The sequence below is a fragment of the Rhinopithecus roxellana genome, chromosome 7 (genome assembly GCF_007565055.1).
Source record: "Rhinopithecus roxellana isolate Shanxi Qingling chromosome 7, ASM756505v1, whole genome shotgun sequence".
In the NCBI taxonomy this organism is placed as follows: Eukaryota; Metazoa; Chordata; class Mammalia; order Primates; family Cercopithecidae; genus Rhinopithecus; species Rhinopithecus roxellana.
Genome location: NC_044555.1, coordinates 60598502 through 60622491, shown reverse-complemented (window position 1 = coordinate 60622491; position 23990 = coordinate 60598502). Strand labels below are relative to the sequence as shown.

General features: G+C 43.4%; 1 protein-coding gene across 1 annotated transcript; it reads left to right on the top strand.

Annotated features, from left to right (window-relative positions):
• The first annotated feature begins 3483 nt into the window (after window positions 1-3483).
• ALAS2 (5'-aminolevulinate synthase 2) lies at window positions 3484-22823 on the top strand. Its single transcript, XM_010356917.2, is given in 11 exon segments — window positions 3484-3519; window positions 3521-3541; window positions 5273-5468; window positions 6534-6656; window positions 10085-10307; window positions 10847-11031; window positions 13686-13865; window positions 16156-16320; window positions 16881-17149; window positions 18237-18399; window positions 22536-22823. Coding segments are annotated over 11 exon segments (1725 nt in total). The 3' UTR covers window positions 22700-22823.
• The last annotated feature ends 1167 nt before the right edge of the window (window positions 22824-23990 follow it).

Below are 23990 nucleotides of genomic sequence, written 5' to 3'. Positions count from 1 at the left end.
TCTATTGCCCTCCTTTTATAGCTGAGGAGATCTATATTCAGAGATAGATCAAGGTACCCCAGCTCTAGGTGGATGGTCTGATTCCAAAGCCCAAATGAGCTAATTTTGCTGTCCTGGAGAGAAAAGAAAATAGGGAAGAGCCAGAGCTGGGGGAGGGGGTACACTAGAGGGAGGGGCTACTTTGGGTTTTATCTCTAGCAAGGAAGGGACTGAGATACCTTTGGGGCCAATGCAGGGCCAGGCCAGCAGAAGGCAGGGTGGGTGGGGCTGAGTCAGAGGAGAAGGGATAAATGCCAGGTCCTAACCCACAGTACCCACCCGTCGTTCGTTCGTCCTCAGTGCAGGGCAACAGGTAAGAGCTGCTTTCAGCCTGGCACCCTCTCTCTGGTCTGCCAGCTGGTCTCTCAGGGCTGTACACACTGACTCTCTGGTCTGAGTAGATCTGACTTTTTCCTTTGTTTGTTTCTCAGAATCTGTCTCTTTTTCATTTTCTTTTTATCTCCCATGTCTCTTTCTGTCTTTCCTCATTTTCAGCTTTCTTCTCTCTTTTTCCCTTCATTACTTTCCTTTGTTAGTTTTCAAGATTATTCATTTCATTTCATCATTCTCTGACACTCTTGCTTTCTCTTATTTTTCCCTCCTCTGAGTTCTATCTTTTTCTCTAAATTTCTTTCTCTTCCCCCTTTTTGTCTCTTTCCTTGGCTCTGTATTTCTGTCTCTGCATTTCTGTCTCCTCTTCCTCTCTATCAAGAACGATGGCTTCATATTTCTTTCTGCAATTCCCCATTCCTCTCTCCCTTTGACTCCCTCTACCTGCTGGACTGACAGCAGAGCTCAGTGGGTCAGAGCCCATGGGGAGCCTAGGGATGCGGAGAAGAGCTAGGGAGGGAAACTAAGAGGATATGGGGGTGATGGGAATGATGAATTGGGTAAGGAGAGATTTGGGGGAATTGAGAGATGAATAATTAGCAGAAATAAGTGAAGACAGTGGAAGAGGAATGTAGTGTCACTATACAAAAAGTAAACAGATTTCTATTCTCATCCTAATTCGCTGTGAGACCCTAGACAAGTCATTCACCCTCTGAAAAAAAGGCTTAGCCTGTAATTTCCACCACCCTTTCTAGTTTTGATGCTGTGATCTTCTAAATTTTCCTGTTTCTAAGAATTTCTGATTCTCTGATTCCAGTTATCTAAAGTTCTATATGATTCTTCTGTGGTGGGAAAGTGGTACTAAGAAGAGAAGTAAGGCCTGATGTTTCCAACTCCTGAAGAGAAATTACCACTTCTCCTCCAGACCTAATTGACTTTTGCAAAGCAGGCCACAAAAGGGGTGGGGGTGTGGGGGACAAGGAATGCTGCAATGAGTGTTTTCTGGCTCTCTGCTGGGGTAGAGTTGCAGTTGGACCTTTTGAGCTCTGGGAATACAGATTGGGTGCTGACACGAGAGAGGATTTTAAAGTCATAGGAAAAACCTTTCAGTAATGATCTGTTATTTGGTCTGAAATTTCACCATCATCTCTTTGGTTAAAAGTATTGTTTTAAGAAGATGCCTGGCAAGCATTACCACATGGTAGGTGCATAAGTTATTAAATGGTAGAGTAAATGAATATCCAACAGTACCTGAAATTCCACTGTAGTTACAGATCTGTTCCTTTGGTAAGGCATTGGTGACAAATGGCATATGACCTGGAAAGAGGCCTATGTTAGTGCAGCAGAGGAGATAAATGTCTAGAGTCAGGCCCTCAGTCAAGAAAAAAAGGTAGTAACATTTGAATCACAGATCCATAATGGTTAAGTTAGGAATCTCTGGAAACAGATTGCCTAGGTTCAAATCCTGCTTCTCCTATGTACTAGCTTTCTGATCTAGACAAGTTACTTAATCTTTTTGGGATTCAGTTTCCCTATCATCACAGGGTTGACATGAGAACAGGGCCTGGCACAGAGGGCTCTGTGAGTGTTTGACTATCAGAACTAGGTGGGATCTATGAAATTATCTAGCCCAATGTCAGTGGAGAAACCAAAGCCCAGAGAGGGGAATTACAGAGCCCAAGTTCACACAATAAATTGTACAGGATTGGGACAAGAATCAGTCTCTAGCTTCCCAAACCCAGCCTGGTATATTCATGTGACTTCCCTTGGCGTACCTTCATTTCTTCTACATGGGAAATGGAGAAAATAAAAATAATAAAGTCTATCAATTAAATATAATAACTAACACTTTTTCACTTTTTACTCTGGGATAGTTACTCTGCTAAATGCTTTATATGGATTATCTTACTGAATCTTCGCAACATTCCTGTGATGCAGATTGTCTTTGTTATTACCAATATTTTCCAGATATAAGATGTATAGCAGGGAAGTGACTTTTCTAAGGTCCCAAAGCTAGTGAATGGTGGAGCCAGGATTCAAACTCAAGTAGTTTGGCTCTAGAGCCTATGCTCTTTATACCCTAAATTGACTAAAATGCTTCCTTGATTCAATTTTACTCACTCTAGTCTCTTGGTGGGTAATGAGATGGAATAGAAACAGAGCCCATGGTAACTAGACTACAAGGTCGTGGGTATAATGATGGCCAGGCAGAGTGAGGCAGAGCAAATTTCAGGAAAGGAATAATAGAACAAGAGAAATGAGAACAGAAGTTTGAAAGAACTTGAGAATTCAACGAATGCCAAGAAATGGTCTATATTTTCCCAGGACCCTGAGCATATCATGGCCAGAAGCCCCCTAGTAATGATGTGTGTTTAATTTCTTCTGTTTTTATATACAGGAGGTAGGCCTTCTCCACCATCCCAAGGCAGGACTGGACTTTGCCTCCAATATTGGGGGCTTTCCTTCCCACTACATACCCCAATGTTGTTGGCATTATTGTTGCCAGGATTGATGTTGGGGGAGTTTACAGGAGCCTGGAGCCTTGTCATCTGCCTTGCCTGCACTTCTGGGCTATCCACTTCTTACCACCAATAGCCAGGGCCAGCTCTAGCCAGATGCTCAGACGTGATTCCAGAAAGGGGACCCTCTTCTCTCCCACGCCCTGGTCTCAGCTTGGGGAGCAGTCAGACCCCAATGGCGATAAACTCTGGCAGCTTTATCTGTGGTCTACAGGCTCAGCCCCAAGTGCTTTAGCTTTCACAAGCAGGCAGGGGAAGGAAAACACATATCTCCAGATATGAGGTGCGCACTGGATCCAATTCCTTACCTACCATGTGAAGTGGCCATAATTACCTCATATTTGACAGCTGATGAAGGCCAAGATCCAGAGAGGGGAAGTAATTTGTATAAGAACATCCAACAATGAAATTGGAGAGCTGGAATTTTAATAAGAAAAGCTAACATTTATTGAAGATTTACTATGTGCCAAACACTACCCTAAAGGCTTAACTTGGATTGTTTCATTTAGTCCCTCCAACAACCCTTCTGTCGTTTCCAATTTCAGGGCCCACATGCCTTCGCCCCACATACCAACCCAGGCTGCTGTGACAGCCCATGAGAAGGGGAGAGGTTGTTCTGGGATGGAACAAGAAAAAAGACGTTGTTTTGTGAGGTAGGGGGAGGGTGCTTATTCTATGAGATCAGGAAGGGAGGGAGATGAAGGAGGTTGCCATATGAGGACAGGGCCATGAGCTGAACTGTCCCTCACAACATAAGGCTGAGAGTGCTAGTAGATTCTACTCAGTAACTTTCTTCACAGTGTCAGGGCTTTAGTCTTCCCACATTCTCCCATGTCTCTCCCATTGTACTGTCCCTTATCTTGTCTCACTTTTTGACTCTGTCTTTCCAATTTGCCCTTTTTCTTTACATCTATCTCTCCTTCTTGCTCTCTCTAGCTGTCTTTCTCTTGGTGTCTCTCAGCTCTCACTCCTCTTAACCCTCATCCCCCCACTTTAGTCACCTCTCTGTCTCTATCCTTTGATCTTGTCATTTTTCTCTACTCTCTTCTCTCTGTCCTTTGGTCTCTCTCTCTCATCTCCCTCAATTAGGGCCACGATTCTCTTCTCCAAACTCACTTAGCCTTTTGCAATTTCTGGAAGCATTTTTTTATCTTTGTGTCTGACTGACTCTCTACCCCTGATGGATTCTCTCCACTCCTGCTCTCACTTCTATGAATCTTTGTATAATCCTCTAGACTCATTGATCTCTCCTCATGTCCCTTTCGTGTCCCTTGGTCTGTCTGTCTCTGCCTTTATCCCTGTGTGCGCTATCCCCACCTCCTTTTTCTTTTTTCATTTTCTCTTTCTCTCAATCTGTTTTCATCTCCACCCTGTTCCCTTTCCCTCTACCTTTGATCTCTTTTTCTCCCTCAATTTCTGTTCTTTTAACTCTACCACCACCACCACATCTTTGTTCTCTCTCTACTTTCCTCTTTTTATCTTTCCTACATTTTCTTTTCTTCTAGTTTTTCTCCTAGTCCCTTCTTCTTCCTCAATTTCAGACTCTGTTCATTCATCAATTTACCCCAAAATTCAACAAATATTTATTGAGTGCCTATGTGTCATTTGCTTTCTCTTTTTCTGATCTCTCTGCCCCCTTTCTCTTCTCTGTCTTGGCCTCTGCCTGTTTCACTAACCCATAGACTATGTCTTTGTGCCTTGTTTTCCAGCCCCACTGGGACTTGCTTTCACCTCTTCCTAGATCTGTGCTTATCCAAGAGACAGGAGCAAATTCAAAGACAGCATAATACCAGGCTGGTGGCACATAGTCTGTAGGACCTAGGGCCTACCCTTCCTTCCTGTTCCCTTGATTTCCTTAAACTGATACATTTGACCTCAAGCTCCTTCTCCCTCTCCGGCTGATCCTGCTTAGGAAACACCCTGGGCCAAGCCTCAGGAGCTCTGCTCAATGACATATGTTTGCATTAGCAGGCTGAATCTTCACTTGGCTAAGACCAACATTCTTAGAAAGATTCTTGGCCTTAAGTATTGATCAAAGGGTTAGTGGGTTGGCAGTTCTCATCCTGCCACACAAAAACACATTTCAGTGATCCTCATCATCACAGAGGTAGTCAGTGCCAGAGTGAGTCAGAATCCAGGCTTTCTGACCTCCAGTTAGCACTCTTTCCTTCACCTCTTTGCCCAGTAGTCAGTTTCTTATTTCTTCCTCTATGATGTTTTATTGGTACATGTTAACATTGGGAAAGAAGTTCTTTCCCTGGAAGGGCAATAAGAGCATCTCAGAGGCAGCAAGTTTTGGGTGGGAAGCTGAAGATGAGGATCAAAGACCTGGCTTTTGGCCAGGCCCTCATGATGGAATCTCATCTCTTCCATATCTTCTGCAGGACTTCGGGCTCAAGATGGTGACTGCAGCCATGCTGCTACAGTGCTGCCCAGTGCTTGCCCGGGGCCCCACAAGCCTCCTAGGCAAGGTGGTTAAGACTCATCAGTTCCTGTTTGGTGTTGGACACTGTCCCATCCTGGCTACCCAAGGACCAAACTGTTCTCAAATCCACCTTAAGGCAACAAAGGCTGGAGGAGGTAAGAAGAGGCTGCTAGCAAAAGGGGAGAATGTTACTGTCCTGGGGTAAAAGTTCCAAGTCATACTGGCCATCTTTGCCTAATAATTAGGAGGGTTCATGTGAAAAGTGTCAAGATAGCATGAACTGGCCCCAAAATATACCCAGGATCTGTCTTCTGCCAGGTCCTCTAGAAAGGGTCTCATTCTCGGCCAGGCGCAGTGGCTCACGCCTGTAATCCCAGCACTTTGGGAGGCCGAGGTGGGTGGATCACGAGGTCAGGAGTTCAAGACCACTCTAGCCAAGATGGTGAAACCCCGTATCTACTAAAAATAAAAAAATTAGCCGGGCGTGGTGGTGGGTGCCTGTAATCCCAGCTGCTTGGGAGGCTGAGGCAGAGAATTGCTTGAACCCAGGAGGCGGAGGTTGCAGTGAGCCAAGATCGCACCACTGTACTCCAGCCTGGGCCACAGAGCGAGAATCTGTCATAAAAAAAAAAAAAAAAAAAAAAAAAAAAAAAAAAAAAAAAAAAAAAAGGAGGGGAGAGGAGAGGAGAGGAGAGGAGAGGAGAGGAGAGGAGAGGGAAAAGAAAAGAAAAATTATCACTGTCGTGTCCCTCACACACTATACTCCAGACATGCTGAAACTACTTAAAATTGCCTAAATCAATTACTGTGTCAAGAGTTTGTGCCTTTGCTCCTGTCAGATTACCCTCTCCTAGACCCCATACTGGAGAATCTCATACTTCTCATTTGACACTAAGCTTTGACACTAATCATCTCCTCTGCAAAGCCTGCTTAGACCTCCAAGCTGTCTAATTCCAATTCTGGCTCATTTCCCCTCCCTCTTCTCGACTTCAGTAGCCCCTTTACTTCCTCTATCCCAGCACTGTTCACAATGTGTCTTCAGTGTATGCCATTCTCACCAGCTTAGGAGCTCCCCTAGCACAGGGACCAGACTCATCTATCTCTGTGTCTCTATGATAGCCTGAGATAGAGCTTTGGGGTACATTAGATCTAAGTAATTATTGTTGAGCTGAACTTATGACTAGAAATGCACCCCAAATTACTCTCTTACCTTTGCATAGATTCTCCATCTTGGGCCAAGGGCCACTGTCCCTTCATGCTGTCGGAACTCCAGGATGGGAAGAGCAAGATTGTGCAGAAGGCAGCCCCAGAAGTGCAGGAGGATGTGAAGGCTTTCAAGACAGGTTGGAGTCAAGTTCCACCTTATGCAACCTTTACTCCTAATGCTTGAACCCACTACATCACAGTCCTGAGCTAGGCTAATACAAAAGCAGCCAGTACACATCCCATGATAAGAAGTCCATTCTTTCCAGGGGAGCCACGGTAGGCAACAGTTTAGGCTGTATGCTGAAGCACACAATTCCTGACAAACGCACATGTACAGGCTCCTGAAACTTTTAGTCATTATTCTAAGATGAGCCCTCTAGAATTTTGACTCTTCTTTTTCAGGTGGCTAAATTGATCCCAACAGGCTGGGGTCCCACATTTCAGCAAGACCACTCTATGAGAATATGGATTTGCATGAAAGAGAAAGAGCTGGGAGTAGGTACCTCCTTTAACTAGGGTGCAGATCCCCAGGTCAGCTTAATTAGTGCAGACCACCCAAGATAATCACCCTTGAGGTATGGCCACACTGTTGGCATCTTTCATAGGCCCCTTTGGAATATCATTAAGGACAAAAACTTCAAAATTGAAATTTAATGATGTTTAGAAAAGAAGAATAAGGTACATTATCCTGCATCTACTTTCTAAATGCAGGACCCAGGGTGGCTGCCCCAGTTACCTCACCCAAGGGAAAATCCTAGTGGAGAGAAGTATGATTCACCTTATAGAAGGTTTCCTAACAATGTAATAGTCTCCATTCAGGGAGATAAATAGAAGCTCACCTTGGAGAAGATTTCTTCTCGCTGCGGAAGGCGTCCTTACCTTATAAACTTGAATTTTCATGTTGCGTTGAGCTTAAAGAGGACAACACGTGCTTTCTTTTTCCCCCATTCTCTTCATGGCCAATGAATCTCACATTCCATCTCAGATCTGCCTAGCTCCCTGGTCTCAGCCAGCCTAAGGAAGTCATTTTCCAGTCCCCAGGAGCAGAAGCAGATCTCTGGGAAAGTCACACACCTGATTCAGAACAATATGCCTGGTGAGTTTGCTGAGGTGGAAATAAAGGGGATCAGAATAGGGAAGGCATTCTGAAAGGGCCTCTGTCATAGTAGGGGAAACAGCACAGAAGGGCCTTGGAACCAAAGGAAATTTGAGTTTAAAATTTAATGCTGACACTTGCTGGATCTAGGTGTTTTGGCAAGTAAGACACTTTCCTTCCGTGGCATTTAGTACCTACCTCAATAGGTTACCATGAGAAGAAAATAAAATTACATTTATGGAAGTGTTTCTAATGAGGCTTCATTAAATATTAGGCTTACTCTCATTATTTCTTCTCCATGCTTCCCTCAAAAACTCTCACCCTTCATAGAGCACCTTTTCCCCATTCTTATATGTGTTTATATTCATTTTCATAATGACATTTGCATTATTTTCTAATATAAAAGGAATATGATTCATGGTAAAATATTTTTCAACATATACAGGAAAGTATAAGGAGGGAAATTTAAGTCATGCAGAGTTCCACCACTAAGTTTTTGCTATATTTTCTCCCAGATATTTTTCTATGGCTACACACACACACACACGCAAACACACACACACACACCCTCTGCTCTCTTCACCACACCCACGCTTTTGTTAGAAGTGTGATCTTATTTTACCTGGAGTTTGTTATGCTGTTTTGTTCACTTAAAAATATGTCATGGGTATAGTATGGATTCAATATCATTCAGTTAATCAAGCATCTACAATTTAAGTTGTTGTTTCCAATTTTTTGTATTCTCTCAGTTTAGATTGAAGGTTGGTTTTACATATATACAAATGTACTCAAAGAAAATGTAGAGTATTACCTTTTCCAATTTTTATTTTTACCTAATAATATCTTGCTATATATTTTGCTCTGTGCCTTTTATTTCACTCAACAATATACTGTAGACATGCTTCCATTTGAACACATATGTATCTACCCTACTTTTCAATGCTTCCAAATATTTTGTAGCATAGATATAATAGAGATTATTTGGCTACTCCTCTATTCGGTTGCTTCCAGTTTTTTCTATTACAAACAGTAGTGCAATAAACATCCTTGAATGTATCTCCTTGTGCACACAGGCAAGTGTTTCTCCAGGATAGACAATCAGAGGTGGAAATTATTGGGATGTAAGGGTGTGTACATTTTTTATATTAATAGATATTGCCAATTAGCCCTCCAACATGGCTGTACCAGTTAACAAGGAGGGTATCCATAGTCTCATACCCTTACCAGCACTTGATATTATCAAACTTTAAATCTTTATCAATTGATAGGTGAAATTTTGTTTTCCCAGTTTTATTTTTCCTGATTAATAATCTTTTTCTACATTTATTCTATGCCCATTTTTCTACTGGGTTGAAATTTTTCATGTTAATTTTTCAGAGATTATATAATAAATTCTGAGTATCAATCATTTGTCTGTCAATTATGCTGCAAATATTTCTCTAGATATGTCAGTATGTGCATTTTAAAAACTTTTGATACTTATTTCCAAACATCTCTGCAGCAAGAATGTTGCCAATTTGCACCTCAAGCAGCCATATAAATTGCTGTCTGCAACATGATTTCTGTCTCATGTAAAGAGTTCTAGAGTTTAACAAGCCCTTTGGCAAACATTATTTCAATTTATCCTAGAAATAATGTTACCCCATCTTGTAGTGGTAATGGTTAAAGAAGTGGGCTCTGAGTTACTTACTTGATGAACACTACTTGCTGCATGACCCTCGTCAAGTTACCTAACACTTAATGCCCCAGTTCCCTCATCTGTAAAATGGAGATACTAATAGAAATGTCCTTGGAGCATTGTTGTAAGGAATAAATTAAATATTTATAAAGTTCCTAGGAAAGAACTTACATGTATTAGGCATTCATTAAATGTTAGCTATAATAATATAATTGAATATTAGCTATCTTTATTGGTATTATTATGACTACTAATACTATAGCAGTAATAATACTACTATTACCATGTGCCATTTATTAGTTTGAATATATTACATGTTGTTGGTTGTCAGATGCTCACAATTCTCCAAGGAAAGTATTATTAGCCTCATTCTACAAATAAAGAAATTTAAAGTAAGAAAGAAGATTCATGACTTGTTCAAGGCCACACAGCTAGGAAGTGGCAAAGAGACTGCTAGAAACAAGATCTGTTGATACTCCTTCCACTGAGACTGAAAGTAGTGATTCTAGTAAGGAGGCTGCCACACCAACCCAGGAAGAGAGATGAGGCCATAAGAAAGTCTAAATGAATGTGTGAATGAACTACTGAGTGAAGGAGTGAATGAGTAAGCAAAAGGATGGCTGAATGAATAGTAGAGAGTTAATGTGGTCCAATAAGTCAATGACTGAGCACATAAATGAATATGTGGAAAAAGAGTTGGAGAACTCAAAATCAGCAACATGGGTAAAATACAGACTAGCCAGGAAGAGACTTAAAATGAATTCTTTTCATCCTCATATCTGCTCCTGCAGGAAACTATGTCTTCAGTTATGACCAGTTTTTCAGGGACAAGATCACGGAGAAGAAACAGGATCACACCTACCGTGTGTTCAAGACTGTGAACCGCTGGGCTGATGCATATCCCTTTGCCCAACATTTCTCTGAGGCATCTGTGGCCTCAAAGGATGTGTCCATCTGGTGTAGTAATGATTACCTGGGCATGAGCCGACACCCTCAGGTCTTGCAAGCCACACAGTGAGTAGTAGGCTCTCAGCCATCAGCAATGGCCAGAGGAGATGAAAAACCACACATAGGGAAAAAAAAAAAAAAAGGCAGAGCTGGCAGTGGAAACCTGGGTTCTACCACCACTTTTCTGTCCAAGGTCCTCCACCATATCTATTCCTTGGATATGAACTAAGTCAACACACCATGTTTCCCAAACTCTTGGGTGTCCAATGCTATGGAGGGGAAGGACGGGAGACCAGGCAAGGCCCACTCTGCCTGAGTTTTTAATCTAGCTGCAGAATTAGTATTGCCAGAGATGGAGTGTGACCTCCTCTAGGTCTTCCAAACAACTGAAGCTCAACCTAGCTTCTCCCTCTCTCCCTGAGTACCTCCAGTCCTAGAAGGAAGGCACATGTCTCCCTATCCTCCCCATCCTTCCCTCTACTTTGTCTCACAGGACACAGTGTATATAGGATCACTAATTCAACATTGACTCCCATCAAGGAAGGGAAACCTACCCAGTTCCTCGATGCCTGACACGTTTTTTTTTCTCCCTTTCTCCTGGCCAGGGAGACCCTGCAGCATCATGGTGCTGGAGCTGGTGGCACCCGCAACATCTCAGGCACCAGTAAGTTTCATGTGGAGCTTGAGCAGGAGCTGGCTGAGCTGCACCAGAAGGACTCAGCCCTGCTCTTCTCCTCCTGCTTTGTGGCCAATGACTCTACTCTCTTCACCTTGGCCAAGATCCTGCCCGGTAAGCCTGAGGCCTGAGCTTTGTTTAGGGCTGCTATCCTGCAATACAGCATCCAGTTTCACTGGTTCCATCACTCCTTCCCTGTATTTGGAGTTCCCACTCCCATCGTTCTTCCTTCTTATCCACCTTGCATATACTCAACAGTGGATAATTATATCCCTCTGCTTTCTCCCCTTCTGCACCTAGAGAGGACCACTACTGGGGAATATTACCCAACCTCACAGAAGGGAAACACTATAAATTCATCACCTCCCAACTCAACTGGGCTCTTAACACACATAAATAGTTATTTTATGTCTCCACAGGAGCTTTTTCAAACTTTTTCTCCTCTTCTAAAACCTCTGACTACCTTCTCATTCACACTTAGCAAATAACCTCACATCTTACTTCACAATAAAAACAGAAGCCCTAGACAGAGAATCCTTATTTATTGCCACCAAACCTACAAACTTATCTAATTGTTCATGTAGCCTTGCTTCATTCTTTCCTTTTACAATGGAAGACATATCTCTCCTTCTGCCTAAAGCCAATCCCTTCACTTGTACACTGGTTCCCATATTCCCAGTCTCCTACTTTCTAGTCTATAATGTCCTCACCTCATAGGCCTTGTTGTCCTTCTGCCATGGCCCAATCCAGAATGAATACAACTCTCCATCTTCACTGTATCAATTCTGGGCTCATACAGTTGCTCAGAAAGGAGTCACTAAAAATTCATAGTCTTAACCTCTACTGGGTTCTCCATGCTCTCTGGCAATCCCATTTCCCTGGTCAGTTCTCCAAGTTTATGGTGCAGTTTTGCCAAACCACCATTATCCTCAGCCTTCCTGCACCCCTCCTCCCCATCTCCCTCAGCAGATGACTTCATGTTCTACTACATTCAAAATAGAAGACACCAGACAGCAACGTCCTTGACTCCCAGCCACATAACACCTACAAACTCATAAGCATCTTCACATGTCCTCTCCTCACGCCTTCTCTTCTGTTATAGTGGAAGAAGTATCCTTTTTCTTGTGACTAATCCTTCCACTGTTGCTCTGTGCCCCATTCCTCTCTACCACCTTAGGAATCTTGACCTATTGGCTCTCTCCTCCTCTCCTGTATTTTCAGCCTCTCCCTCTCTTTAAACATGTTTTCAGGTCTCTTGCATCTTATAAAAAAACATTGCCTCAACCCCTCATCACTCTCTAGCTACTGCCCTCTTTCCTCCCTATAACAGGCAAACTGCTTGAGAGAAGTCTCTGCTCTAACTAATTCCTCACCTCCTGCTGATTTTTCAGCACAGCAAAAATATTACCACCACTTCTCAGAAACTTTTTCTGAGTTCACGCATAAGCCCTAACTAAACTCAACATCTTTAAGATTTTTTTGTCCATCCCCTCCTCAACCATTAGAATTCAACTTCTTTCCATCTCTACTGCCAGCATCCTAGTCTGATCCAACATCATTTTTTAAAGAAAATTTTACCTTTGCCCTCTGATAATCTATTCTTTACAACAGTCAGAATTTTTTTTAATGCAAAACTATATTTGTTGCCCACCACCTCCACCCTGGTCAAAACCCTTAGGTGGACCCCCATTCCCCTAGGGCCAAATCCAAATTTCTTATCACAGCTTCTAAAGTTCTCGATAATCTGGCTTCTATATATCTCTTCAGTCTCACCTTTTTGCATCCCTCCTCTCACTATTTCATTCAGTAATACATTCATTCATATACTCATTCGCTTACTTATAAATCAGTCATCAGTTTATTTATCCATTCATTTAATGTTTACTTAGCATCTACTATGTGCTTAGTCTTATACTGTACACCAGAGACAGAGAGATAATAAGACGTTTTTGCTCCCATGCAACTCCCAGTCTGCTTGTCTTTCAAGCCATGTTCTCCAGAAAGCCATAACTCATTTTCTCAGGTGGAAGTTATCCCTTACTCTTATAAAAAGGCCACAGTTCCTTGATGGCAGTGCAGTTAGTGGCAGGGGTTGGGGAGGTCCAGGAATCAACTCCCTCTACCAATTTCACATGCCCACCTGCCCCACCAGGATTGCCCAGTAAAAAGCCCTGCATTCTTCAAATCTTTCCGGACCTTAGCTTTCTCACTTGTATAGTAAAGCAGATAAATCCCATGATCACTAACAGACCTGCCCGCTCTGACATGCCATGAGCTTATGATTCCAACAGTAAAAGCCTGATAAATATCCATCCCTGTAACCACAAGCAGATGGATGCTACCTGGAACAGATGGAATTTCATCTAGACTAGGAAGAATCTAGCATCAGTCCAAGCCAACAAGCATTCCCTGGGGTAATCCCTTTTCCAAGTCTTGATCCTATATGTTGGGGAGAAGGAAAATAGGTCCTGTCCTCAAAGAACTCTGAAGCTTCTTGGGAAATTAAATGTTCTTCCATCCTAAGGCAGTCAGAGGCTAGACCAGGGTTACAAATGACTGGAGGGAAGGATGTAGCGGCTAGAATTTGGGAACAGTGAAGACCTTCTAAGGGAGAAAGAAGTGTCACAAAGGTTCCCAGAGAAGGAAGAAGCAGAGCAAGGTCTTCAAAGGGAAGAAAGGGTTGGCCCTTTTCTTTGCCAGGTCAAACCTGAAGGTTGAAGTGGGAGTACTGGGACAGAAGCTTAAGGATTATGTATCTGCTTCCTCAGGGTGCGAGATTTATTCAGACGCAGGCAACCATGCTTCCATGATCCAAGGTATCCGTAACAGTGGAGCAGCCAAGTTTGTCTTCAGGCACAATGACCCTGACCACCTAAAGAAACTTCTAGAGAAGTCCAACCCTAAGATACCCAAAATTGTGGCCTTTGAGACTGTCCACTCCATGGATGGTACGTATATGTGTGAGTGTAGGTTTACTAGTGTTGGTCTCACAAAAATCATGATGATGATGATGATGATAACATTATAACAGCTAATATTTATAGAGTGTTTATTATGTGCCATGCAAAATTATTAGTATTTTACATGTATTCACTTAATTTTCTGAATAATTCTATGAGATAGGTGTTATTATTATTTTGATTTTTTACATGAGGAAACTGAGACATAAGAGTAATTTGTCCAGACCAGGCGTGGTGGCTCAAGCCTGTAATCCCAGCACTTTGGGAGGCCGAGACAGGTGGATCACGAGGTCAGGAGATCGAGACCATCCTGGCTAACACAGTGAAACACCGTCTCTACTAAAAAAATACAAAAAAAACTAGCCGGGCGAGGTGGCGGGCGCCTGTAGTCCCAGCTACTCGGGAGGCTGAGGCAGGAGAATGGCGTAAACCCGGGAGGTGGAGCTTGCAGTGAGCTGAGATCCGGCCACTGCACTCCAGCCTGGGCGACAAAGCGAGATTCTGTCTCAAAAAAAAAAAAAAAAAAAGAGTAATTTGTCCAAGGTCAAACAGCTAGTAAATGCCAAAGAATGGAGACAGGTATTACTTTCATCTTATAGGTAAAGAAACTAAAGTTCAGAGTTGGCATCCAATTCATCTTGAGTGGCTCAGCAAATTGGCGCTAAAGTATTTGCACCCTAACACATATAACTCCAATTCCTCAAGTAACACTTCTCTTGTTAGAAATGATATGTAAATCAATAATCCCAGTGTTTGGTTTTTATGAAGGAAATTTCAAAAACCATTGCCCAGGATTTTTTTTCAAGGTCCAGTATGAAGCACTGGAGTCAAAACAGGTTTTCAAGTCAGAGAGACCTGGGTTCAAATCACACCTTTGACAATTACTGGCTATGACCATGGGTAACTCTTTAACTGTCTAAGCCTCAATTTTCCCAAAGGTAAAATATCTGGTTGTAAGAATTAGAGATGATAGAAACCATTCTAGCTATTATGTTTTAGTAGAAATAAATGATCTTCACACTCCTACTTCCTTTCTTTGCTCAATTGAAACAATGTCCAAAGCTTTCTATTACTGGCCCTGTTGTGTAGAAATCATGTGTTTTAGTTATCCCCTTATGGATTTATTTAAGGGAAGAGATCAACTCATTTCAGTTTGTCCCTTTTCCAACTGAAACAAAAGAGTCCATAGTATTCCCTGATTTAGCTATCTTAAGTGGCATGTAATGACTATACACACAGGCTCTAAAACTAGACTATCCATGTTCAGATCCTAGTCTGACCCTTTACTGGCTTGGGCAAGTTTCTTAATTGCTCTGCATCTCAGTTCTCAGTTGCTTATTTGCAAAATGTAAGTGATAATAATTAAATAGGTATGCAAATTAAATGAGTTAATATATGTAAGGAACTTACTATTATGCCCACTCCCACATTTCTAACACTAGCAATAAAGTAAAACTATCCTATTCCTTTTGTATATTTCTACCACTGAGACTATTCAAATTCATTATTTCTCTAGTGGAAACTATGTTGGTACCATTCTACCTCGTTACATTTGCAAATAAATTGTTCTTTATTTACCTATTTTTGGGGTGCAAACTCTGCCCAAACTGTTGATCCTTAGGCTGAATCTCTCCCATTGAAATGATGCTTGAACCATCACACTGTCATTTGTCTCAGGTTCTACCTTCTGTAGTTGACTCCCCTCAGGTTGTCCTACCAATTGCTCACATTTTTAAATCCTGGCTTAGAACCCCTATTTCCACCTGAAGATGTTTTTTCTGTATTACAACTCCTTGTACCTCAGCAGTTTCCAGGGAGTACAGAGGGATACACACAGATTGCAGGAAAAGAAACAAAAGAGGCAGAGAGAGGCTGAACATGGCAGAAACAGGAAAATAGACATTGTCAGAATGAAGTAAAAATAGAAAGACAAAGAGTCAAACCTTGATCCCAGGCTGGGGAACACACACGCATGCACACGCACACGCATACACACACACACACACACACACATACAGAGAGAGAGAGAGAGAGAGAGAGAGAGAGAGAGAGAGAGAGAGAGAGAGAGAGAGAGAGAGAGAGAGAAGGCAGGGATGAGATACAGGCAATCAACCCATAAACAGAGGTTTGGAATAGTTCTAAATGAAGGCGCACATCCTCCTTCCTCTCTACAACACTCTTTTCCAACCCACAGTAGGCATGGATGGCAAATTCCACACTGGAGATGGAGCTGGGGAAGGGTTATGATGTCCTACCTCTAACCCTTGGCTTTGCTCAGGTGCCATCTGTCCCCTCGAGGAGTTGTGTGATGTGTCCCACCAGTATGGGGCCCTGACCTTCGTGGATGAGGTCCATGCTGTAGGACTGTACGGGTCCCGGGGCGCTGGGATTGGGGAGCGTGATGGAATTATGCATAAGATTGACATCATCTCTGGAACTCTTGGTAAGTGAATGTTTTGGCCTTCTTATATACCCTCCAGAGATGAGGCCCCTACAAAATTCTCTTCTCCCTCCTCCCCAAAGCTATAGGGGTTGTTTGGACAGAATTCACAGCCCCAGGCCGCTGCCCTCCTGGACTTCCTCTCTCCACTCGCATCCCACTGCAGAGTTGATAAGAAAGTCTAGGAGAGTTTTTTGAAAAGACCTTGAACTATGCCAAATAGTTAGATTCAACTTGAGTATGTGAAGAGCTGTGTTTCTAAACCCCTCCCCCACCCTAGCCCCAAGCTTCATCTTAGCTCCACTCCTGACCCTATCCAGCTAAAGGTCCCCACCCAGCTCCTACCTATCTAGTCATTGCATATGGTGAGACTTGAAAGTCCTATCTCAAAGCAGCAGAATTATCAGCTCTGACTGCCTTGTCATGGACAGATGAGCAGAGGCCTGGGAAGAGAGCCTGGAGCCCCAACTTCGGTGCACCCCCTTGGGTTATCTGGCACATGATCCTGTTCCGCTGGGACTGATTACGGGATCTGTGTATATCTTCTTACTTTCTGTCTCCAGGCAAGGCCTTTGGCTGTGTGGGTGGCTACATCGCCAGCACCCGTGACTTGGTGGACACGGTGCGCTCCTATGCTGCAGGCTTCATCTTTACCACTTCTCTGCCCCCCATGGTGCTCTCTGGAGCTCTAGAATCTGTGCGGCTGCTTAAGGGAGAGGAGGGCCAAGCCCTGAGGCGAGCCCACCAGCGCAATGTCAAGCACATGCGCCAGCTACTCATGGACAGGGGCCTTCCTGTCATCCCCTGCCCCAGCCACATCATCCCCATCCAGGTGAGAGCCCCACCCTGCCCATTGCCCTCTCCACCTATTTCTTCTGGGAGCCTCCCCACTCCCAACAAACCTGTTTCTGTCTTCAATTACTTGCTTTCCTGCTAACCATTCCCCTTATTGCCAGCTTTGTTTCCCTTTTTGAAAAATTATCAGCCATTTTGGATCAACTAGTCTTTTCCTTGCATCAGCCATTACCTCATACTTATTAGATTATCCTAACCCTAACAATAGCGAGTGTTCACAGCCTATAATTCAGAGTTTTTCAAACTGAATCAAGACAATTAATGGGTCACAAAATCAGCTTAGTGGGTTATCATTAGCATTAAAAAAAGAAAAGAAATAGAATAGAAAATGTTGGAGTACATCACACATACTAAGGCTATCAATTTGTGAAAAATTTGTATTCGTTTTGTGTATGTGCATACATACATGTATGTGTATGTGTGCGTTTATGATCATGGTGTAAAATGTACTTCTTATTGAGAATTGAGGGCAGAAAAATAAAATCAAAAGCCATAGTATTACCTGCTACTTTGGATCCTCAATATGAGCGTTTACTGCCTTTAAAAATGAACTGCTACTTCTTTCTTAACTGACATGTATTTGTGTGAGTCAGTAAGCCAGGGCAGGGAAAGGACACTTATTTGTGATAATTTGGTGGATGAGAAATAGTCGCTGCTCTTTAGACTAACCTAGTATTTCCTTTAAACACTCATTTTATGAATTAATTTAGTGACAGCACCCCATAATTGGCTTGGGGGGTTCTGGAATTGGCTTGGGGGAGGCATCTTCTCACCCAGAACCATCCTAACCTAGGATATTAGCTAAGTAAAATCAGTGTGCTTGCTCTGCAAACAGCTTCCAAATAGGGCTCCTGGTACCACCACTGCTCTATCCTTTTCAAACCAAATTGCTAGCTCTGAGTTCCTCCTTGATAGAAATTCTGGAGCTGCCACTAAGCCCCTAATGAAAAAAAAAAAATCTATCCCAAAATTCAGTGATATTCCCTGATCTAGTTCCCTCCACCTGCTTAATGGATGGTGGAGCCAGGGTGGCAGGTACTGATAAGCCTTTCTCCTGAGTCCAGGTGGGCAATGCAGCACTCAACAGCAAGCTCTGTGATCTCCTGCTCTCCAAGCATGGCATCTACGTGCAGGCCATCAACTACCCAACTGTCCCCCGGGGTGAAGAGCTCCTGCGCCTGGCACCCTCCCCCCACCACAGCCCTCAGATGATGGAAGATTTTGTGGGTAAGTTCTCAACATGGGTGCCTACAGGACCTCCCTCCCCTCAGCCCCAGGATCTGGAAGAGAAGCTGAGAGGACAGAGACCATTCAGTTTACAAAATATTTCTGGAACATCTAATGTGTGCCAGCACCTATACTAGGGTCACAAATAAATGAGAAGCATCCCCCACACTTGTAGGGCTCCAGTTTGGTTGGGGATACCATGGTGGACACAAACAATGACATTAAGGGATGATCAAAGTTCCACAAGGCAGTGCATGGTAGAGTTGTTGGAGCAGAGAGGAGGGGCCTGACTCAGCCTGAGGGATCCAAGACAGGCTTCCTAGTAGAGGTAACACCTGAGCTAAGTCTTGCAAAGTGAGTGGTATTAAAAGAAAGAGGGCATGGAAGAAGTATTCTTAGCAGAGGGAAGAGCATGAAGAAAGGTGAGGAGAATGAGAAGCAGCCAGGGATATATCAAGAACAATAAGCAGGTGGTATTGGAATGTAGGGTCATAGGAATGGAGTGGGGCAGGGGAGTATCAATCTATGAGTCTACAAAGGCAATACGAGATAGGGACTGAATTGAGAGGCTTGTAGAGCTGAGTAGTTTGAGATTTAGCCTGAAAATGCCAGTTTAGTCAGTTCACCTAATGTTTGCTGGATTTCTTTTGGGTATTTTTTTTTTTTTTTTTTTTTGAGACAGAGTCTGGCTCTGTAGCCCAGGTTGGAGTGCAGTGACATGATCTTGGCTCACTGCTACCTCTGCCTCCCGGGTCCTGGTTCAAGCAATTCTCCTGCCTCAGCCTCCCAAGTAGCTGGGATTATAGGCATGTGCCACCATGCCCAGCTAATTTTTGTATTTTTAGTAGAGATGGGGTTTCACCATGTTGGCCAGGCTGGTCTTGAACTCCTGACCTCATAATCCACCTGCCTAGGCCTCCCAAAGTGCTGGGATTACAGGCGTGAGCCACCAGGCCCGGCCTGGGTAGTTTTTAATGCAGGGCCTGACATTGAGCAGGTGCTCATTCTAGGCCTGTTGGATGAAAGACATGTAGGCAGTTGATGGTCTAGCAGAGGAGCCAGATATAGATGGTACTGGTCCAGTATGACGAGCTCCAGTATTCTAGGAGCTAGAGGGAGTGGGCACATTATGGCTAGAGAGGGTGAGAAGGACGAAATTGGAGAGGCTTTGTGAGTAAGGAAGTTTTTATGATGCACGTTGAAGTACATGTGAATATGTTGTAAGAATATTCCAGAATAAAGGAATTCCATGAGCAATGACCTAGAGATAGGAAAGCAGGGGGTATGTATTGACAAAATCATTCTGTTTGTCTGAAGCATGGGCAGTATGAGAATTCAAGGAAGACAAGCTAGGTAGGCGCCATTCATTCATTCATTCATTCAAAAACATTAAATAATGCTGGCTAACATTAAGTACTTACCATGTGCCAAGCACTGTTCTAAACACTTTACACATATTAACTCATCTAATCCCCACAGCAACCTCAAGAGTTAGAGATCCTCTTATCATTTCCATTTTGTACATGTGGAAGTTGAGGCACAAAAATATATAGTTGCTGATCCAAGGTCACACACCTTCTAAGTTGCAACTGGGAGGTCTTTCTCTACCTCCATGGTCATAACTGCTAGGTCTACCACCTCTCTGAGCTGATGACCCAGACTCCTGGGCCTTTTGTTCAGTATTCTCTATTGCTCCGGGCTTCAATTATAGAGCTCAGTATTCTTGGTTCTCTGAATGTCCACTTAGGCTAGGCTTTTGTAAGAATATATGTGAGGCATCCACAATGGCTCCACCAGTCCCTAAGTTCCACAGCCAATCCATCCTGAAATCCTGCAAAAGTCCTCTATAATCTCTCTTAAACCTATTTGCTTTTCTCCCTTGCCACTTCTTTAATCCATGTCAACATGATTTTTTCCTAATTTCTCTGCTTCTCTCTTGCTCCTCTCAAATCCTTTCTCGATGCTGACCACCAGAGGGATTTTTCTAAAAACCTGACTATATTGCTCCCTTGCTTAAACCCCTTCATGTTTCCCTCTAGACTCTAAAGCAGTGGCCTCCAAGGTGAGGTATGCAAAATGATTACAGGGTGAAGGAGCAGAATATGTATTAGAATTTTTTGGTTTTCTTAATCTTAAAAATAGGAAATCAAGCATTACTGATACTGATCTTTAATATACAGACTGACAATTTTATATATATATATATAATATATAAACAAATATACAGAGATTGGAGGCACATGCTAAAACATTTGTACTGACAGCGATATATAGTCCAAAATTTGGAAAACATTGACATACAGGACAGAGTTGAAGCTCTTCAGCATAGCATTCAATGCCTTCCACATGGTGATCTCTATGCCCTCACCTCCTCCCCACATGCATTTTATTTTTTCAGCTACACTGAATGACTTGTCGTTCCCTCATTTTTCTCTGCTCTCTTACCTCTGGGACTTTGCTCGTGCTGCTCTCTTTTGATTGGAATGCCCTCCCTCACACTTTCCTCTAGCTTACTTTCCTTCATCTTCTAGACTTAAGTTAGGAATTCTTTCAACAAATATTTATTGAGTACCAACTGTGTGCTAGACACTGTTCTAGGCACTGGGGATGCAGTAGCAAACAAATCAGACACAAAATTCCTACCCTCCGGAGCTTACATTCTAGTGGAAGAGGATAGTAAAAAAAATTTACTAAAAATAAGCAAATTAAATAGCACGTTAGTTCTAAGTACTATGGGGAAAAATAAAGCTGGATAAGGAGAATGGGATAAGGGGGCAGGGGCGAGTTCAGAGAAGGGTTGTAGTATTAGAGTGGCAAGGGTAGAAGATGCTGAGGTGAAACTTGAGCAAAGATTTGAAGGAGGTGGAGTTAGTGAGGCAGATATCTAAGAGAATGACATCCCGGGCAGAGGGAACATCCTGAGCAGGAAAGACATAGGAGTATTCCTTTTATATTTGAGGAACAGTAAGAAGATGTGTATGGGTGGAATGGTATGAGTAAGTGGGAGACAGAAAAATTGAGTACATAGAGGCAATGTGGGACCAGATTGTATAGGGTATGGTAGGTCATCAGAAGGATTTTGGCTTTTACTCTGAGAACCCTTGAAAGGATTTGAGCATAGGACTGATATATCTGACTCAGGTTTTAACAAAATTGCTCCAACTTCTATGTAGAGAATACACTAAAAGGGAGCAAGGCTGGAAGCAGGGAGACCCAAGAGTGGGCTACAGTAATATCCCAGGTGAGAGATGATGGTGGCTCAGACTTGATCATAATGAAGGCAATAAGAAGTGGTCAGATTTTGAAGGTAGAGCCAATGGTCTTTGCTGATAGATGGGATATAGGGTAAGAGAGAAAGAGAAAAATAAAGGACAATTCCGAAATTTTTGGACTGAGCAACTGGAATTGCCATCCACTGAGATGGGAAAAGTTGAAAGTAGAATAGCTTGGTGGAAAGTAGGGACATGAGTAGCTCAGTTGTACTTATAAGTTAGAAATGCATACTAGACATCTAGGTGGAGATGGAGAAAAGCCATTGATATACAAGATTGGAAACCAGTAGAGAGGTGTGAGCTGGAGATTAAAATTTCTGAGCCATCAGCATATAGGTAGTCTTTAAAGTCATGTGACTAGACAAGATCAGCAAGGGCATGAACACAGAAAAGGCCAAGAACAGAGCCCCGGAACATATCTGGGGTACTTCCTCCAGCTAGGTCAGGTTTCCATCTCTGGGTTTTCACATCCCCAGGTGGACCCGCTACCCCAGGTTTCCTGGTCATAGCACCAATGACACAGTATGGTTACTGTCACTATCATTGTCCTCATAGGGCTTGGAGTTCCCAAGCAGATAGTCATTCTTGGGCCACAGCACATCCTATACTTAGGGAGTGGTCCAGGCCAGGACAGTATGGCTTCAAATTGTGTCAAAGGAGAGCTTCCCAACCTTTTATTATATCCCAGCATCCAGATACAAATGGTAATACTCACGGCACACACAGGAGCAAATAGAGTAGGCTACTTCTGGCCCTGAGGTATCTTGAAGGGTTGAGGGGCATCAGTATCTTGGTGCATCTGTACTAGATTTGGAAGATCTAGTCTAACCCATTCTTTCCCTCCCCTCCCCCTACCACCTTCAGAGAAGCTGCTGCTGGCTTGGACTGAGGTGGGGATGCCCCTCCAGGATGTGTCTGTGGCTGCCTGCAATTTCTGTCGCCGTCCTGTACACTTTGAGCTCATGAGTGAGTGGGAACGTACCTACTTCGGGAATATGGGGCCCCAGTATGTCACCACCTATGCCTGAGAAGCCAACTGCCTAGGATTCACACCCCACCTGCACTTCACTTGGGTCCAGGCCTCCTCTGTCTTCTGCTTTGTTGTGTGCCTCTAGCTGAATTGAGCCTAAAAATAAAGCACAAACTGCAGCATGTGTAGCCTTTTATTGGACAGGGAACAGACAAATGCACTCTACCTGACTCCCTCATACAAGTGGCAGATCTGAGGAAACCATAGGTCACTTGTTGGTCATCATTCCATTTTACCAACAGGGAAACAGAATGAGAAAGAGGAAGGAAATGCCCAAAAACTACACAGTGAGTTGCACAGAGCCGGGATACTAAGCAGATTTATTTGAAATAGCTCTTCTCCAATGGTTTCAATAAAAATCCAGGGATTGACTCTTCACTGGTAATCTGGGCCCTGGAATTCTGGGCCCAGGGTAGCCCCTGAAGCCAGGAGATGAGTCAGCCCTAACCAAATTCCCTAGAAAGGAGTGGTTCCCCAAAACCAGAGGTATTTTCCAGAAGGGGATATGGATGTCTTCCTCAATCCATTATCCTCTCTCCCTCCCACGGCATCCCACAGAACAGGATTTACCAGTCCAATTTTTTTTTTTTTTTTTTTTTTGAGACGTCGTTTTGCTCGTTGCCCAGGCTGGAGTGCAACGGCACGATCTCAGCTCACTGCAACCTCTGCCTCACAGGTACAAGCTATTCTCCTGTCTCAGTCTCCTAAGTAGCTTGGATTACAGGCACGTGCCACCACACCCAGCTAATTTTTTTGTATTTAGTAGAGACAGGGTTTCACCATGTTAGGCTGGTTGTGAACTCCTGACTTCAGGTGATCCACCCACCTCGGCCTCCCAAAGTGCTGGGATTACAGGCGTGTGCCACTGCGCCCAGTCTACCAGTCCCATTTTCACAGGTGAGAAGAGGCTTGGCTAGAGCAAGCACTGTGTTCAAAGCAATGCTTCCACTTTCCAGGTCACAGTATACGGGAAACATTTCCATGGCACACTTAGGGGCACTAATGATACTACTTGCTAAGGAGGTGATCTTCCCTGAGACTTGTGTGATCTCAGGCCCTGCCTGGCAATGCTGAGAGCTGAGGACCCTATTTCTTTCAACTCTGTAACCCACTGGTGCAGCTGTGCAGCACACTAGTTGGAAAGCTCTGGTTTAAGGCTACATAGCCCACCTCCCTTGCTGATTTAACCGCAGCAGTACAGTAAACTCCTACAACTAAGCAGAGAACCCTTTATGGTGAGCACTGCTCCTCACTCCTCACTATTCCCTCCTCCCTCCTCCCCTTTCCCT